General features: G+C 41.2%; 1 protein-coding gene across 1 annotated transcript in view; it reads right to left on the bottom strand.

Moving 5' to 3' along the window:
- Positions 1-8,333: 8,333 nt before the first annotated feature.
- The window catches only part of LRRC69 (leucine rich repeat containing 69), a 36,480-nt gene continuing 24,746 nt past the window's right edge, over positions 8,334-20,067 (bottom strand). The window contains exon 8 of the mRNA XM_063299976.1: positions 8,334-8,444. Within this exon, the coding sequence (XP_063156046.1) occupies positions 8,334-8,444 (111 nt within the window). The remainder of the gene's footprint in view (positions 8,445-20,067) is intronic.

The raw sequence follows: 20,067 nt of genomic DNA, 5'->3' as shown, positions 1-20,067 counted from the left end.
ACACACTCACCTACTGCTGTCATGTGCTCTTTTCATAGGTGACTCAGTCATAAAACACCAAAGCACTAATTATTTACACAAGTTATGTAGGTATCAAAATGTAAACAGCTCAGCAGCATATTCCATTAATACCTTAAATTTTATCACAAGGGACCATAATCTATGCAAACACATCTCCCAAAATTATTTGTTCAGTGCACTACTCAAGGAGGTTCATTTCTGATAATGAAAGCATTTTTACATTCAGTTACGCTAAAGCTTGATAGCTCTAAAACAGTCATTCAAAATTCTGAATCTCATGCAAAACTACAGGACTTTCAGTTCTAATTATAAAAATGGGACCAAATTAGACATGTTTCCGTCTCAAATGTGAAAATATGTGGTGGATATTTGATTTGGGCCCCTATCTAACACTAAAGAGTCGCTCTCTGAGTGAGATGGGTGGGGAATAAATTTGATAAATAAATAAATAAATAAATAAATAAATAATAAAGGTTTCTGCCTTTCTGCACTAAAATGTATAAGCTTTCATTAGAGATATACAAAGCAACAGTGACATCCAGTGGCATTTGCAGATAAACTGATCATTCTTCTTTAGATCAATATGACTCCTGTTTTCTTGATGAATAAGATCCTCCAAGTTTGACATCATTCACCAGCTACCCAATGTACTACCACCAGATGATACTGGAGTGTGATGGCTAAAAAAGAGAAGCAAAGTACTCACTCCTTTGTTGAAGAGACAATCAAGTCAAATTAGTTGGCATTCTGCTCTCCACCCCAGTGGGAGAAGATGACACAGAGTCCTAGCAGGACAAAGAAAGGAACTTTTGATATCTTTTTATACCAGACAAATAACATGTTCATGAAAACCAATGATCTAAAAAATAGATTTCTTCCTCTGGCCGCCTATTGTACTGTCCAAAAACTGGACTGGAGAATTAAAGTAACTTCTGGAGCAGGATGAGAGACAATGCAGGGGCTGCAGAAGAGGGAATTAATTATTTCCCTATTTATTTCCTCCACAGAGGAGTTTCATCTGGGTGCCAGAGCCCTCCCACTCATTTAATGGCTACTTTTTGGCTCCAATCAATCATACATCTTTTTTTTTTCTAATTGTATTCATGTGCAAACAAGTGTTCAGATTCCTCTCACTAAATCAGGGTGCATGTTTCAAAAATATCTCTTGGAGTCACCTCCAGGGTTTGAAATGCTTTTGAAATATTTCAGCAGAACTTCTGCACATTTCCCCTTTCCTTGAAATCTTGGATTCATGTGCTCTTCGTGATTACCTGATACACTGAGTCACAATGACAGTTAAGTAAATGGAGCAGAAATCTACAAGTGATTATTAGCCATGAGAGTTAAATGGAACGTTACTGTTCAATGGGATCATGCAGTGCAGTTGCACGTGGTTGTGAATAGCCACACTCCTGCCTTGCAATGATCAAGGTTGCTGGTCAGTATTTATATAGGACTTCAAAGTTCAAAATATTCCATATAATTATTTAGGTAATCTCTTTTCTACAGTTCTGGATGTCAGACTAGTCATGCCACTTCATCTTGGAGATGGTGAACTGAGGCTGAAAACAGTAACTGAGACTGATTTAACACCTAGCATACAGAAGAACTGGAATCCTCTTGGCTCGCAGATCTTCCTGTTCTGTTTATAAGTGTAAAAGAAGACCAACTAATCTGGACTGAACTGAAACAATCTACCATAACCTGCTCATCCATACACATTAAATCTTGCAGTTAATCTTTACCAGTTCCTAGCCCAAGTGGAGAATATGTACTCTTGGCTGCTCTTCTTGAACAGCAAAATCCCCCACATATGGAGAACTAGTCCTTCAAGCAATTGGCCACAGAGAACCAGCGTCCTCACAAAATTTCTCCCAGCATTAATCTTGTAGCTCAGGCCTCCCTCTGTCTCTGTGACTCTCCCTCTTCACTCCATTTTGTCTTACACAAATGTAGTTTGTAAAATTAAACCCCAGAGGATTCCTTGCTCCAGGACAACTGGGGGAGGAGAGTCCACCCTATTCAGCCCAGATGGCGGCCTGTTACCTTCTGCAACAGTGGATCTTCAGTGGCAACTTCTAGCCTTCTCTCCTGGCTCACTGTTGCCCATGATTTGATACATGCTGTCAGCTGACCCCAACAAGCCAATCAGAATTCACTAGGCCTTATGAGTATTCAAATCAATAATAAGCAGCTTAAGTTTAGCTGAGTTTGTTTATTTCAGCGTTTTTCAAAGTTGGCAGCTTTAAACCAGCATGGGGAATTCTGGGAGCTGAAGTGCACACATTTTAAAGCTGCCAAGTTTGAAAAACACTGGTTTATTTATCTGTCTATTAAAGTTGTATGCTGCCTCCCAACAGCTCTGGGTGGCTCACAATCAAAAAAAGGAAATTACAATAAAGCAATTAAAAGGAAGGGGGGGGGAAGATAAAAGAGGGCAAGAACAACAGACTGGATAGAATGAAGCAAGGGGTCTTCATGGCTCTTCTAAAAAAGATGGCATCAGGCTATCTCTAGATTAAAAAAATATTAAGGTCATGACAGTTAGGAGGAGCCTGGAAACCTAAATGTTACGTCTGATTTCACCACAGAAACTATGAAGCAGTTATATTTGCATATTCTTTAGCATAAGAGTTTAGGTTATGTTCTGTTAGGGGTCCTTCACTCAATCTATTTGCTGGTGATTTACCACATTGGATCAAATGTTTATTGTTTTGCAATTGCAAAATAAAATACTGGTTATTTTCCTATCATTGCTTGATTAATTGGGACAAGCATGCTTCCAGGGTGCCAAGAAATTGCATTGTTTAATCCAGTGTTTCTTAAAGTGTGGTTGTAGGACCCCTGGGGGTGCTCTAAAGCCTTCTCAGGGACCCTCAAAATCAAAATTATTTGCCAGCCTATGTTGAAAAATAATACAATGTTAAAATCCCATCAAACAATTGTGAGAAGCAGTGGCAGCAGCAAATGTGTCAATTTTAATTTGGAATGCAGTAAATATTGATAAATATAACCTGTACAAACAAAAGGTCTTTTAGGGTCCTCCATAATTTTTAAAACTGGGAAGGGGCCCAGAGAGAAAAATTTTTAAGAAACACTGGTTTAATCAAAGAGAACCAAAGCATGCCAGCCCTGCAGGATCAAATCATCTGGGCAGATACTATGGGAGGCAGGTGGTCCTTTAAGTAACCAGGCCCTGTGCCATGTAGGCCTTTATAGGTAGTGATCAGCATCTTGAATCACACCTGGAAGCAAATTGGCAACCAGTGCAGCTCGCAAAGCAGAGGTATTACATGGGCCTACCAAGGCGTGCCCATCACTGCCTCTGTGTTCTGGACCAGCTGAAGTAACCAAACACTATGTAAAGAAGCTTAATTTATCTTATCTGAATTACACACGATTAAGCTTCTCTGGATGATCCCAGGCTCTATTATTAGGGGAAGGGGGAAAGTTTTCTCCTTCTTTGATAATACATCCATCGTGTCTCTTCTTACTCCTCCTTCTCTTTTTTTCTCAGCTATTAAAATCTGACATATAATATTTCCTCATGGAAGATATGCACAGTGACCATACATTCTTTATCAAATTTCAGAAGCTGTCCATTAGATTTGCTTTTCAAAAACTCCCTTTTGTCCTTTATTTAGCTCATTTAACTTTTACCTTGCAAATGGTACCACTTCATGCACAGTCTTTCACATTCATGTGAAAAATGTGGAAATTGAATTGTCTTTTTTATATAAATTTACATATACTGTTTGATGTTAGATATTTTTATTAGAATATGCAAGTTTGTAAAGCCTTTCTTGGTTTTGCTTTTGAATTTTCCTTTGTAAAGCAAAGTTATAAACATAAACAAGTAAATTTTTTTATCCTTATGAACCTCTTTCAGATTTGTCCCTTTTTGACATTTTTCCTTTATTTTTTCCAAGAAAATATGGTCACCGCAAAGATATACCTCAGTCCCCTTGATCATTTCAGCTGCTCTTCTCAGCATTTTTTCCAGTTTGTTAACTCTGTTGTAGCACCTGCTCCATCAGGTCAACAATCTCAGAGAGCTGCCATTGCACCAGGTTGTATTTGACCAAGATGAGATAGAAAGCCAGGTCATTCCATGAGCCTAGCTGAGAGAACAGAAACCAACTTGTCTTCCCCCCTTGCATTTTTCCCCTCTTTCCCATTAGACTACAAGTTTGATACACAAACTTCTTTGATTTCATCAACACCTGAAAACCATTCCAAAAGCAGAGATTTTCTGTGGAAAATTTTCCACTTAGGCAAGTTTATTATTTTCAAAATTGTATGATATTTTATTGCTTCATACCTACTGTACATATTCGCTCCTTTCCTATCCAATATGGTTTTTGTTTGATTTTGTTTTTATGTAAAAAGGAAAGGAGAAGTGGTGTAAAAATATAGGATATATAATAGGAACCACATTGTTCTTTTTGCTCCTTATGGGAGAAATTAATTTGTAAGTGAATGAGAATTATTTCCTTCCCATAGCTGAAAACAAACTAAAATACACATAAACAATTATTTTTGATTACAATTTGGAATATATTTATAAAAATTAGATTTAAATCAATTAAGTCTGGCAACTGCAGCTCTCTAGCTTGTGTGGTTTTCCCCTGAATCCAAAGTCCTTTCCTTGAGTGTAAAACGAGTAGTTTAAATATCTGGTATTTTGATCCTTCAAGCAATTCTGACTATCTAAAACAGCATAATTTAAATATGCGTATCTTTTAATGTACAAAAGATTATATTTTTCAGAATTTGGAATAGTTGGTTGAGTTAAACAATATCCAACTGATTGAACTTAAAATAGACTTTGCTGTACCAAATAATTCATTTTCACTACAACATTAGAATTATTAAGATTTATACTGGTGTTTTTCAAACTTGGCAACTGGCTGGGGAATTCTGGAAGTCCACAAATCTTAAGGTTGCCAAGTTTGAAAAACACTGATATAGATCTTATGACTATATTGCCTCTATGCAAATTGCAGGGTGCATTTAGTTTTAAGAATGGACGTGAGTCTTCTGATTGTCCAATCTCCATATTGGAGAATGGCTTGGGGATTCCATAGTACCCTGGGGAAGTCTTCTGCTCCTCCTCCTCCTCCCCCCACCCCACCAGGGTCCTCTTATTTTGCCAACCTCTCTCTCTCACCATAATAAATAGACTGAAATAATCTATTATATACATGCTTTTAATAATAATGACAGTCAGTTAAGATCAGCATTTATGTCCATAAAATACCTTATGCAGTCTGAATAAGGTCTTTAGATCCCTATTAATAACACGGTTATTTGTGGAATCTCTTATGATCTTCATCTCTCAAGCTAATTCAAAGTTAACAATTCAGATAATTTTACTAGTCCATTCCAATGTCATCTGCTTCTGAATAGTCCTTCTGATTCTTCCTCTTCTACAGAAATAGGCATCTTCACTTGTGCAGTCTTTGTTTAGAACTTTGAAAATATTCTCATTGCAATTGTACAAACTGTTTCATGGTATTATGAATGAAAACAATCCAGTATGTATTGTACCTTTAAGCACAAATTCAAGCTGCCTGAGTGTTAGTTTTCCATGACAATTTCCACAAAAGTTTTAGTTTTCTATGGCAATTTCCACAAAAAGTGAGTAAGTGAATTCCTAGTGAAAACTCATAGTACAGTATTGCATTTATTTTAAAACATTTGGTTAGAAAATTTGTTATATTTTAAACAACTTCTTCAATACAGCAAATTACACAAAAGAACCACTGCAAAACTCAAGCAACCATAAATCAGTGCAAAAGTTTCTGCCAAATTGTTTCCAGTCTACTGCAGAGTTATGGATTAAAATCACAGAGCTATTGTTCTCGTTTGTAACTGGAAGTGGTGTCTTTAATCGTCATAGTTTCTCGGCAAGATCAAATTAGTACAGTATACATTCACCATTACTGACACTTTGCTTAGAGTCAAATATTCGGGGAAGTTCCAAAATATGGGACCCTCACTGGGGGCTCCATGTTTCAAGCCCCAGTGCAGAATAGGATTTGGACTTAGACCAGCAAGTCCTAAATTCAGTGACTAGGGCATAAGTCACTGCCTGAAGGGCCTCCCAGTCCAGGAAGGGGTACAACTGATGCACCAGATAGAGTTGTGCAATGGCCCTCTTGGCCACAGCTGCTACCTACTTTTCAAGCAGGAGCTGTGAGTCCAAGAGGACCCCCAGATTGCACACCATTCTTGAATGGGGAAGTACTAGAATATAGATGGAAAAACCCCAGATCCAGGGGTCCCTAATAACCACAGCCACTTGGTCTTGGTAGCATTACATACTCATTGTTATTATTATGGCTGATTGCACAGTCAGCCAGATGTTTAGACTGGATTTGGCATTTTTGTTCACCTATCGAGTCATTATTATTATTATTATCATCAACATCATCATCCCACCTTTTCTATAAATAATAAAGGCAGGATAAAAATTAAAAATAAATTTAAAAAATAAAAAATATATAACTCAAGGCAGCGAACTTACCTACTTCTCCTGCCTCTAATTTTCCCCACAGCAACAGCCCTTATGCTCTGAATAACGGTGGTATATATTCAAACTTGTATTATTATTTGATTTCTATGAAAAAAATGCTAACTTTTTTTATTTAGCTAATCAGTAGTTAAAGCGGCTAATTAGAATTTAATCATCTCCATTTAATAAAAAGAAGATCTGCAAGACAACAAGCACAAACAAATACTGACTGGCAAGACAAGAGGACAGTTACAACATTCTGATATAAGAACTGATGCAACCACAGAACTAAACCAACCATGCAGAATCTCCAGCCCAATTGACTCGCAGGGACAAGTAAGACCTTGCCCCTTCCCCAAACCCTCTTCCTTCTACAACAGGCTGAATTTCAGGTGTGATTCCTCTTTGGTTTCCTGTGCTCTTATAGAAAGATACACAGGAGCTGAAGCTGGTGAAAAATGTATTTATAGGTGCTCCAGATGGGGGCCTGCAAGTGTGGTCCTTCTTCAGGCCTTCATCTTTCACCATTGAGAAAGGCCCAAGGTAACTGAAATAAATGACAAAGCTGGAGACAGACTGTTGAGTTATTTCTTGCATTTATATTTTCTTCTGCTATAGTTCCCTGTGAAACTTTCCTGAGTTTTCGTCTGTGACATAGAAGAATGAACAAAGCTACACTAAGGACACCGTTAATCCATTCAGTACAGACAGTTGCACCTACAGTAGGTGGGGACAGCTTGGGCCTCCTATTTTCAAAGTTTAAATTTATTTGTAAGTTTGCAGAAGTGGAAAATCATTTCAGTGTATTCTACAGGCATCTATATGGTCATCTCTTCCCTAATATAAATGCTGAATACAATTTTCATTAAAAAAAAACAGTCTGCATTGTTGCATAGAAGATTTTAAATAAGGTTATTTTGCTGAATGGAAACTATCTACACTTTAGGCAATCACGTGATTCTACTTATTATCCTTTCTGCATGATCTCTATATGTAAACTGTAAATGTTTATATTTAGGGTAAGTTTGGTATTCTGTTAGACTATAATTAGTCACATGAGATGAGCACGCTAGACATAAATTTGGAAGACTTACAGAATAGAAACATTTAAAACATCCATAAGAATTTTTAAAAAAGAAACTTCATATAATAATTGGAAAGGTAAGCAAACATGCACCTATCTCTAACTGCCTGCTTCCTAATAGAATATTGTTTTTTTCCAAAATTTGTCATGATACACATAGCCTTTCTACAATCAAAGCACCTAAGAGTGAAGAAATCCTCCTTAATGTGTGCCATCTTTTTCTAAAAACCCTCCAACAAATCTTCTCCTGTGTTGAATATTCTGCATGCCAAATGTTATAGCCAAGTTATAAACATCTATAAAACAGGATTTATAATGGAAGTCAATCACCAGACATATGTTAAAGTAGTCTTTTGCATCGTTAAATTCTGGCCCTAGATTTTCAGAGAGAAAAACACAGAATTTCACATTAGTTTGTCTGGACAGAAGCCAGAAAAATGTAATATAATCCAGATCAGTTAGTTTACATTATAAAACTTTACCTGAAGGCAAAATAATGCTGTTGGCCCAAGTTAATCTATTTTTAGAAGTAGAGTCAAGTTTGCCAAAACACACCACCCACCATCACTTCTCCGAAATCACTATTCCAAGAAAACCGTATATTCTAAATTACTAAATACTGATGCAGCACTAAATACTGGCTTCGGATTTTAAAGGTCTTAAGAATGCTACAATGGCTGCAAGCTCGTTGAGGCTGTTTCACTGTTTGCTCTATGGTACAGCGATTCCAAAGAGTCCATGGTCACGGTGATGAAAACATTTGTATGAACATAGTAGTGACCTGACAGGTAAAAGTTGCAAGTTTTTGCTTGTCTTCATTTGCTTCTAAAAAAAGAGAGAGAGAGAGAGAGAGAGAGAAAATATGACATCTAGGTGACAGCATTTTAAATCTCATTATAGTTAACTATGAAAAGGTCCCTTTTTTAATCCCTCTCATAACATAACACTTCCAGCCTTCACATTTTCTGATAAAATAGGCAGGATATTAATGATATAAATCATATCTGCAGTTAAGAAGTTTTCTGAAGCACTTATCACTAAACAAGAAGTTGCTAGGGATTCTGAATCTGCAAAGAACAGTCTAGTCCAGTGTTTCTCAACCTTGGCAACTTTAAGATGTCTGGACTTCAATGCCCAGAATTCCCCAGCCAGCATGGCTGGCTGAGGATTTCTGGGAGTTGAAGTCCAGACGTCTTAAAGTTGCCAAGGTTGAGAAACACTGACTAGTCCAATGTAATTAGCTGTGGAAATGGGCCAGCAAGAGTCAGAGGAAACAAATTTACTGAATGGCATTCAAAAATAGCAGTTAGAAGAGCAGAACCTGAACCTGGAAATCAAGATGTTGAACTCTGTTGAGGAGGTGTTGTGAAATAGGGTCAGACTTGTTCAGGACAAGGTTCCAGAAGGGGTAACAATTCTTTGTCCTTTTAGAGACTCCCCCCAAAGGATTATCAGAGTCTATTATGAAGTACTGTAAAGTAAAGGTAAAGGTTTCCCTTGACGTAAAGTCCAGTCGTGTCCGACTCTAGGGGGCGGTGCTCATCTCCGTTTCTAAGCCTTGGAGCCGGCGTTGTCCATAGGACACTTCCGGGTCATGTGGCCAGCATGACGACTCGGAACGCCGTTACCTTCCCGCCGAAGCGGTACCTATTGATCTACTCACATTTGCATGTTTTCGAACTGCTAGGTGAGCAGGAGCTGGGACGAGCAACGGGAGCTCACCCTGCCGCGCGGTTTCAAACCGCAGCGCCACCGCGTCCCTGAAGTACTGTAGCACATGTGTATAGGTACCATCCATGTTCGTTCCACCCATTCATCCATCCAAGTTTCACTATCCTTTGTCCTCAGTACAGACTAAACCTCCATCTTAAAAAGAACAACAAAGCATAGAGATGCTATTTTTGTGTCCTTTCTGGACACAAGATAGTGTATTCTACTACTTGGTCCTGATATGTTTGCCAACAGCTGCATTCCTTGACCAACACAGGCAACTGGGCATGGAGAGGTACTGAGTGTTTGTATGATGCTCACATAGACAGGAGATTCAAAAGACACAGCACCAAAATATGTTTTTGTTTTTTTCAACACAGTCTGAAAAAAAGCAGGGATTAAGAAAATAGCTTTTGAGCCAGAAATCGAAAGGGCAAAGTTTGAAGCTGATTTTCAAACCATCATTTGGGTTATGTTTGAATAGACTATAATTTGAAAAGTTCCATGCCCAGGGGCCACTGTCTGGGATTACTACTTGGAGACCAATTATTCACAGTTCATGATTTGTCTATACAGCTGGAGAACAGTTCATCTGAGTCGAAATTATGGTTAACACAAATCATTGTTTTGTAACATAAATTACAATTGTTCTTAACAAACTAGTAAAGGAACTGTCATTTCCTTCCCAAATTTTATTATTATTTATTTTATTTTATTAAATTTTCTCAAACCACCCAATAGCTGAAGCTCTCTGGGTGGTTTACAAGAACACACAAATACAGTCTAAATAAAAATATATACAATGAAATGCAAAATAAAACACCATATTAAGTAGGCAGCTGCAAGGTGGACATTCAAAGACTAAAACAATATATATTGAAATGCAGTTAAAATGCATTTAAACAGCAATTTAAAGCCCTGGGAAAATAGAAAGCTCTGCATCTGGCACCAAAATGATGCTAATACCGGTGCCAGCTGAGGGAGGGAATTCCATAAGTGGGAAGCTACCACAGAAAAAGCTCTCTCCTTTGTAGAGGCCCATCTCACTTCCCTTCGGTGAGGGTACCTGGAGGAGGATCCCATTAGATGATCTAAGGTCTGAGTAGGTCTGCACAGGAGAAGGCGCTCCTTCAAGAAACCTGGTCCTAAGCCATCTAGGGCTTTAAACGTCAAAAACAGCACTTTCAATTGGGTCAGAAAATGGACTGGCAGCCAGCATAGATGATGAAGAATTGGTATAATATGTTCTTATCAGCCAGTTACATTGAGCAATCTAGCTGCTCTGTTTTGAACTGAAGTTGCCAGACTGTTTTCAAAGACAGCCCCATGTACAACACTTTGTAATAATCCAACTAGGAAGTTATCTGAGCATGAATAATTGTTGCAAGGCTGTCACTGCCCAGGTAAGGTTGCAATTGTTTAATAAGCTGAAGCTGATAAAAGGTACTCCATCCCACCAAGGCCACCTGGGCCTCTGGTGACAATGATGGATCTAGAAGCACTCCCAAACTGCAAACCTGCTCCTTTAGGACATGTGCAGACACCTCCAGGACAGGCAAGGCACCACTTAGCTGGACAGATGCATCACTCACAAACAGTATCTCTGCCTTGTCAGATTGAGTCTCGGTTTATTGGCCCTCATCTACTCCATTACCCTGCTCAGGAATTGGTTCAGAATGCCAACTGCCTCACCTGTGTTAAATAAAAAGGAGGGTATGGTTGGGTGTCATCTGCATATTGATGGCACCTCAGCCCACATCCCTGGATGACCACTCACAGTGGTTTCATACAAATGTTAAAGAGTGTAGGGAAAAAATAGGGCCCTGAGGGACTCCATAACCCTACCACCACGAGTCAGAAAAGTATTCCCCCAGCACCACCTTGGAAATAGACATCTAAGTAGGAGTGGAGCCACAACATCCCAACTCTGAAAACCTATCCAGGAGGATACCATGGTTGATGATATCAAAAACCATGTCAGGGGGATGCTGGAAACTTATTATGTAGAGGACAGGATTATTCAGTTGCAGAAGTGGATTTAAAGTGTGCTAGAAAAGATTAGCAATGGGAAGGCTGGTAGTGTGGCAGACTTCAATTTTCATCCTAATGATCTGCTTCCTATCCTTTTGGGAGGTTGAAGTGTTCCGTGTGTACGTGTGAGCGTTCCCAAGAGGGAGACTCTAACTTGAGCAAAGTTTTGTGAAGCAGGTTTTCTAACTATAACAGAAGAGATTTATTTGCAGGAAATACATTATAAGAATAAGCAAAGCCTAGCACCCAGTTAGGCAGAAGGAAGTGACCTCAGATTAGGAATCTGATGGACAAAGAGCAGGCAGAGTGACAGACAAAGAGAGACATAAGGTAAATCCTTAACTCTCTATCTATAACCCACTGCCTTCCTGTGGTCAGTAGGTCATGAGGTGCTGAAGACTCAGTCCCATTGGATTTAAACCTCAAAAAGTTTTGTTGCTTGGGGAAGGAGCAAATATATGCCACTCTCTTTTTAGCCTCCATTTAAATGTGTAAAGATTGTCAACAAATCACAATCATACCACAATGGACATTTATGGGGTTGTTCTAGATGGTAGGGCAGGCAGCTTATGGCCTATAACTGGTTTCATTCAGGTAATCTATAGGATAAAAAGGAGGGCTGGGGTGGGGCACGGAGGTGAATAGGCTGGAATGAATGAAGAGATAAAGGGATACAAAAGCCCTTTACAAGTAATCAGACCCTTGGCAAAAAGAAGGCAAAGGGATGACAAACAAGATAATTCCTGCATGCTGTGCACTGACCAAAACGGTGATTTCCTGCCACTTTTGACTACAATCCTGCCCATCACCATTATGATCCCCTGAACCAATTATTCCAATCTAATGATACCTTCACAGAAATAAATCTCTCTCTTCTTGCAGCAAGTTTTATGATAACCTAATTTAGGGGGAATTGTGAGGGGAGAAGAAACCAAGTAATTTGAGTAATCCAAAATGAAGACAGTGTAGTATTTGTTCCATAGTGACATTTGTTTCATAGAATACATACAGGAACCATACCTAGCCCAATCCTGAATTTCTGTTAATGGGTAAGTTCACTTCTACAATAAGGATAGAAGTACACTGCTATATTAAGTATATTAAGTAGTACACTGAGTATGCTGCATGCTGTTATACTAATAGCTTCCCATTTTCAGTACAATTACATATATACTAAAACCAGTACATAGTTTGATGACTATATTTTTTCTCAGCTTTCCCACAAACAACCCAAGATGTATTCTGTCCTCTTGGCAACCTTAGAAGACCAAGACCTTTGAACCAGTCAATAAGCTCTGTAGCCTAATGGAGATTAAACCTTGTTTTCTCACATCTGTGTCCAAACTTTTAGTCGTCATTCTATTCTACAGGTCACTTATGTGAAAGATAATAGTTCTCTTTCTTTTCCCATATTAACCTGAAGCCTGTAAGATCCAAAATTCAGGGTTTCTAAATTATGGTGTTGAATATGAAAATGAGTTATCTTTTTAGAAATTAAAAATCCTTCAAAATGCCATTGTGTAGTTTTCATTTTATTCATACAAAATGGCCATTTTGCAAGGAGAGAACTGAGAAATTAAATAAATATTGGTTGGGACAAAAGAAATTAAGTGCTTGCCTGAGGGGGTTTCTCTGTTGTGTTTTGCAAGCAACTCTACTGTGTGGCAAAAACTCTCAAAAATAGATTGCAGTATTTTTAAAGAGTCTCATGTGTTCTTGGGAACTTAGCCAGAGTAAATGGGCTGCCTCTTATAAGAAATGTTGTGTTGGGTAGATGGATACTCAATATCTGTAACTGAGAGAAAATAGATAATTTACAAAACAAAAATATTTTGTCTATGGGAAGTCTGTTTTCAACTTAGTCCAAGAGCTTGTTTATAGAAGTTGTTGTGTAGGACTTTAAACACCTACTAAAATGTATACATTATATGGTTGGTACTTCTCCTATTCATTATTTCTTATACAGGAATGCAATCTCTGAAATTAAACAGTAAATCTTCTGTTCCTTCTTGTACAAAAGGTCACAGAACAGTGCCAATGTATTTTCACATTGGGTCACTGAATTCTGCATCCAGGTCTCCATTTTGTAATACCCATATTTAAATTATATGGGATATATCCAAAAATATAAGCACTGTTTGTTTGTTCTTATAGGATTTTTTTTTTACTGTAAAATGTATTTCGTGTTATAATTGTGTATAAAGTCCAGTCAAAGAAAGTTTTGGCGTTCCCTGATTTTCTCCCAGAAGTTTCCTTTCTACCCTTTCCAATGGTGGCCTCTTCTTTTCTTCTCAGGAATAAAAAGTGGTTTCTAAGGTTCCAGACAGGTCCAGCCATGAAATTGGCCATATAATCAATTACAATATAAATTTAACTGATGCTTTTTATAACTGGTATTCAACTGAATGTATGACTGAACCTTGTGATATTACTGTATAAAATTACATTAATTTTCTAAAATGGAGTTCTCCAGGTCAAACACTTTAAACGTGTTCTCTTTCAAAAGCAGTGTTTGATTATATTATATCATTTTCTGCAGAGCTGAAAGGTCTCAGGCAAGCATATGGGTAGTTTACTCCCAACAGGTTATTGATTTAAAAGAAACTAGGGAAGTTTTTACAACTGCAAAGCAAATCAGAATCACTATGAGTAAAGTAATGGAATCCATGATAAAATTAGGAAAACTACCCACATAAGCAGGCTTGAGCTTCTAGAGAAAAAGCATAATATAAATTTAATAAATAAAAATATTATTCTTTCCCATTTTTAGATTCTGGTCAATCAGATTTTGAAGCACACATTAATATTAAATAACCAGTTTTTCCTTTACATTTTTTTCTACTTTCAGGCTCCCCTTTTTACATTTGCACTACCTCCTTTTATATCCTCCTGAAAGAAAAAAATACCATATTGCTTAATTTGTATTGCTTTCCAAAGATTATCCTATTTTTTGGTGCACTACTACTAAAGTTCTTTATTGTTTTAAATATCTCTGAAGCTTATCACCAAAACCCTTAATTGTTTATCTATCTATTGTTTGTCATAAGAGTATACATAAATCACAAGAGTATACATAAGATCAGGTTGGCCATTGATAGAAAATTAGTTCTGGACCACATGGAATCTTCCCTTAATCCATCAGGATTTTGCTTACATTTGGAAGCCAATAAGAATTACACTGATGAGTAATAAAGGGTATAGAAATGCATAAGAAAAGCATGTAGCAGAGACAACTTCTGGTGGGAACATGACTGACTGAGCAGCTGTGTCTGCAGGCTCCGCAGGCAGAATTGACAACACATGCTTCTGTGGGCTCGGGCAGGCTTTTTCCTGGAGCCCAGAGCTTTTTCATGAATAAAGAAAAAGCTTGGAATCACCCCATCTCCTCTCCTGAATGCCGTCTTGCAGCCAGAGAATCACAAACAGTTCGTGACGATCTGGTAAGAGACAACGGGAGGTGGGGACATCACCATTTCCAAGCCATATTTGTAGCCTTAAGGGGACATTAGATTGAGCCACCCCATTTCTAAACCACCCAATTTACCTTTTTTTTAAGTTGGTGTACCCCAGGAGAGGCTTTCTACAGTAAGAAGTGGACTCTCTTGGTGCTTATCATTAAAAAAAATAAATAGAAATTTAATCCAGAAATAAAGTTTTAGCTTGTTTGATTCCACGAGATGGAATCCTCCTCCCCTCCCAGACGAAACACGCATCAGCCAAATGACATGCAAAACGTTACGATGTAACGGTAACATTGGAACGGTGAACATGACATACCGCCCCCCAAAAAATATTAAGGAGCAGGTTTCATAGGATAAGCTAGATGAAAGCGTCTAACTAAAACAGGAGATTGAACATCACGGGCAGACACCCACTCAGGGTGGGGAAAGTGTTTCCACCAAATGAGGTACTGCAGGGTGCCACGAAGTCGGCGAGAATCAAGGACCTCCTTCACCTCAAAATTTTGCTGTCCGTCAATCATGATCGGAGCAGGAGGTGGGGGTTGCGGATGCCAACGATCAGAGTGGTTGACAGGTTTGAGCAAGCTGCAATGAAAAACAGGATGCAAACGTTTCAAATTGTGTGGCAAATCCAGTTTAAAGGTGACAGGGTTCACAATTCCCACAATGGGAAAAGGACCAACAAACTTAGGAGCCAACTTCTTCAAGGGCTGAGGGGATTTAATGAACTTGGTAGAAAGGTAGACCTTATCATCAACTTTAAAAGCAGGTTGAAGGGCTCATCACTTATCGGCGTGCAGTTTATAGGCAGATTGGGCATCAGCCAACGCCTGTTGAATCACTGGCCATGAATCAGCCAGGTGAGCAGCCCAATCAGAAGCGGAGCAGGGCTGTGTGGAGGGTTGAGGCAAGTCAGGAATGGGAACAAAGTCCCGGACAAACACAGTACAGAAAGGGGTGTGCCCCGTGCTCTGATGGACGGCATTGTTATAAGCCACCTCAGCAAAAGGTAGCAGATCAACCCAATTGTCCTGTTGATAGTTGACAAATGCCCGCAAAAATTGCTCCAGGGTCGAATTAAGAGCCTCCGTAGATCCATCAGTCTCCGGATGCGATGCAGTGGACAACGCCTGCTTGGTGCCCACCAGCTTCAAAAATGCCCTCCAAAATTGGGAAGTAAACTGTGTTCCACGGTCTGTGATCAAGCGGGAGGGGCTCCCGTGAATCCGGTAGATGTGGATTAGAAAAAGGCGGGCCAATTGCTGCACAGACGGAATGGAAGCACATGGAATGAAATGGGCTTGCTTAGAAAAGTAGTCCTTTACCACCCAAATCACAGTCTTTCTCTGACTAGGAGGCAAATCCACAATGAAATCCATGGAAACCTCCTCCCAAGGACGGGAGGGGCTGGCCACCGGTTGCAGCAGCCCTTGCGGTTTGCCCCCCTTCCGTTTAGATATGGCACAGACAGGACAAGAAGCAACATAACTTTTAACATCACGTCTCAATGTGGGCCACCATTGGCGGCGTACCAGGTGCAAGGTTTTGACAAACCCAAAATGACCAGCCACTTTATCATCATGAGACCTAATCAAAATTTCCCTTCGCAAACTGTCAGGGACATAGAGGCGGTTTTGCTTCCAAGCGAAGCCTCTGTCAAAGGTAACATTGTCTCTATTCGCTTGCAACCAAGTGTCAGATTTCAGCTCTAGCAGAAACTGTTGTTGCAATTGCGAGGGAATTGGCGTTCTTCCCCCAGCCGGTGAAACCGAAGCTGGGGGCAGCTGTGCACAAGTCTGACTGCGTGTGACAGCTTGCAACCCCAATTGGGGTGCTGTCTACACTGTACCCACAACATCAGGTGCCTGGACCGAATCCTGGGGCAGGCGGGAAAGCGCATCAGCCAGGAAGTTTTTCTTGCCCAGAATGAACTTCAACTTAAAGTCAAAGCAACTGAAAAATTGAGCCCAGCGGATCTGCTTAGGATTGAGCTTACAGGGCGTGCTGAGCGCTTCCAAATTTTTATGGTCAGTCCAAACTTCAAAAGGACATTTAGCCCCCTCTAAGAGGTGGTGCCATGCCTCCAAAGCAGCCTTGACTGCAAAAGCTTCTTTTTCCCAAACATGCCATCGCCTTTCCGTCTCGGAAAATTTCTGGAACAGATACGCACAGGGCTTCAGGCGGCCACCAGCATCCGCTTGCAGCAAGAGCGCTCCAATTGAGAAATTGGAAGCATCCACTTGAACCACAAAGGGTTTAGTGGGATCAGGGTGTTGAAGAATGGGTTCAGCAGAGAACAGGCTTTTGAGTTTGTCGAAAGCCAACTGGCATTCAGGTGTCCAATTGAGCAATGCCCCCGGGTTCTTCACCTTACATGTGTCCCCCAACCCCTTCGTACGTAACAAATCAGTGAGAGGCAATGCAATTTCTGTGAACCCCTGGATGAATTGGCGGTAATAGTTGGAAAATCCAAGAAAACTTTGGAGCTGCCTGTGGGTACGCAGGTGCTCCCACCCCAAAATAGCTTGAATCTTCACAGGATCCATTTCAATGCCCTTGTCAGAGATCCTGTACCCCAGGTAGTCAAGCTGAGTCTGATGAAATTCACACTTAGAAAGTTTAGCATAAAGCTCAGCCTTTTTCAGTTTGCTAAGCACCTGTTTCACCAAGCGCTCATGTTCCTCCTCCATTTCAGTATAAATCAAAACATCATCCAAATAGACCAGTACACCCTTGAACAAATGTTCATGTAACACTTCATTGATCAATTGCATGGACACCCCTGGTGCCCCCGCCAACCCAAAAGGCAAAACCTTGTACTGAAAAGAACCCAGAGGACAATTGAAAGCAGTCTTCCATTCATCCCCCTCGCATATGCGGATGCGGAAATAGGCTTCCCACAAATCCAGCTTAGAGAAGGTTTTCCCCTTAGCCAGATGTGCTAACATGTCTTTTATTATTGGCAGAGGATATTTAATATCGAGACCGCATTTAATCCGTGGTAATCTGTACAAAGTCTCAATGTCCCATCCTTCTTCGCTCGAAACAAGACGGGGGCGCCCACTGGCGAATTTGCTGGTTCAATAAAACCCCTGGCCAAGTTTTTGTCCACAAACTCCCACAACACCGCCAGTTCCTTTTGCGTCATGGCATAGATTTTTGGTTTGGGCAGTTGCGCATCGGGGACCAACTCTACCGCACAGTCAGTTTTTCGATGAGGTGGAAGTTGGTCCGCTTCCTTCTCACCAAACACATCTGCAAAGCTTTGGTATTGCTCCGGCAAGCCCTCCAGTGGGGTGACAGTGAAATGCGGGGTTGCTGCCACCGCCCTCCCCACTGCAGCCTTCGGATCATCGTCCTCCCCAGGGGCTTGATAGAAACCATCCCCAAAAGTCAAAGTCCTGTGCACCCAATTTATATATGGGTTTTGTTGGACCAACCAAGGAATCCCTAGAATGGCTAAGGGACCCCCCACAGGCACCACCACAAATGGCTGCCCCTCACAGTGGTTGCCCATTTGCAACGCCACCATGCCCGTAAAATGGGTGACTGGCTTCCCCCCTGCCGTAGAACCATCCAGCTGGGTGAAAATCATGGGACGTTGTAGTGGAAAGCTGGGCAACTCCAAAGCAGCCACCACATCAGGGTGCATCAAGCAACGCGAACACCCTGAATCGATCAATGCCCAAACTTCAACGGTTCTTGTGTGGGAGCTTAACTTCACTTTAATGGTCAGTGTGGGATAGTTGCCACTCACCGAAATATGTTCACGCCCCTCCTCCACCACCTGCCCAGAGGTGCTCTTTAAAGCAGGTGGCTGGCGTTTCCCACCGGCTGGAGTAGATCAGGCTCCCCCTCGCCCCTGAAGTAAGGAATCTCCTCCACTTCAGTTTCAGCCATGGCTGCCTTCATTTTCCTGGGTAGAGAGGGAGATTTCCCCAACGGCTTCCCCGGACGATCATCGGTCTTTCCCTTTGGGCACGCCGCCGCTCGGTGACCTTCCTTCCCACATTGGAGGCATTGCCCTTTCACATAGCGGCGCTCCCTCTCCTCTTCCCAGGCACATTGACTGGACTTTTCAGTGGGCGCAGCAGTGCGGGAACCCTTGCTGAGCCCAGCATATCTCATCACCTTCCTGTGAGCGAAGGTCTCATGGGCATGCTCAGCCTTCCCTGCCAGCTGTATCCATTCATACAGGGTATCTGGGTCATCCCTGCCGAGCGACCACCTCAGGACCTCCGTATTCAGACCGTCCTTAAAAAGTTCTATTAATGTGGATTGGGACCAATCCTCAACCTTCCCAGCCAGAGCCTTAAATTCCAGAGCGTAGTCTGCCACCAATCGTGGCCCCTGGCACAGCTCCCTCAGTGCCCGTTTTGCTCTTTCTTTAGCTAACGGGTCTTCCAAGTGTAGTTTCAATGCCCACAGGAATTCTTCGAACTCCTCCAGCTCAGGGGCATCCGATTGACATAACTGCACATACCAATCGGCTGCCCGCCCCTTGAGCCTAGTGGCAATGGCATTAATCTTGGCTCTTTCTGGATGGAAAAACTGCTCCCACTCATCCATATCACTCCTTGCATTGGTAAGGAAGAACGATAGCTTAGTTGGATCTCCATCAAATTTAACGGTAAAGTCCTTAACCCCCACTCCGGGTGGTCCCTTCACCACAGCTGGGCGGTCGAGCTTTCTTGTAGCTCCCAGGGATCTCTGCTCTCGAGGAGGGGACCTGGAAATCCTCACCCTTGGCGCTCTTGCTTCCTCTCTGTGCCAGGTCCTACTCCTTTCCTCCGGGGAAGTTGGGGGCAAAGAAGGAGTCGAATGCCTAGTACTAGACTCCTCTCTCCTCCTCTCCCGGGGACCCCAGTCCATGGACATCTTTCAAAACATAAATTCTAGTGACTCCAATTTGGCCTCCACCAGTCTTATATGGTCAGGGGTTTGGGAATCCTCCTTTCCCTCTTGCCTTACCACAGTTGGGGAACTCGGGTATCGCTGCTTCCAAGACGTTTTGGGCGTCCCTGGTAGGGATCCCTGTGTCTCATCCCATGTGGTCAGCTCGCCTGGTGACTCACCAGTCAGTTCAGGGGCTCTTTTACCTCCAACCTCCTCTTCTCTTAGGCTGGAACTCGACTCCTCTCGAACTTCTGAAAGCTCTCGAGGAGGGACCCTCTCCATTCTTATCACTGTGGAGTCAGGTTCCCCCTCGCTTGATTCCTCGCTTTCCATGGTTTGGGGATTTG

Source organism: Candoia aspera, chromosome 3, assembly GCF_035149785.1.
Source record: "Candoia aspera isolate rCanAsp1 chromosome 3, rCanAsp1.hap2, whole genome shotgun sequence".
Classification (NCBI taxonomy): domain Eukaryota; kingdom Metazoa; phylum Chordata; class Lepidosauria; order Squamata; family Boidae; genus Candoia; species Candoia aspera.
Note: the sequence above shows the minus strand (reverse complement) of the source record. Positions and strands in the feature narration are given on the sequence as shown.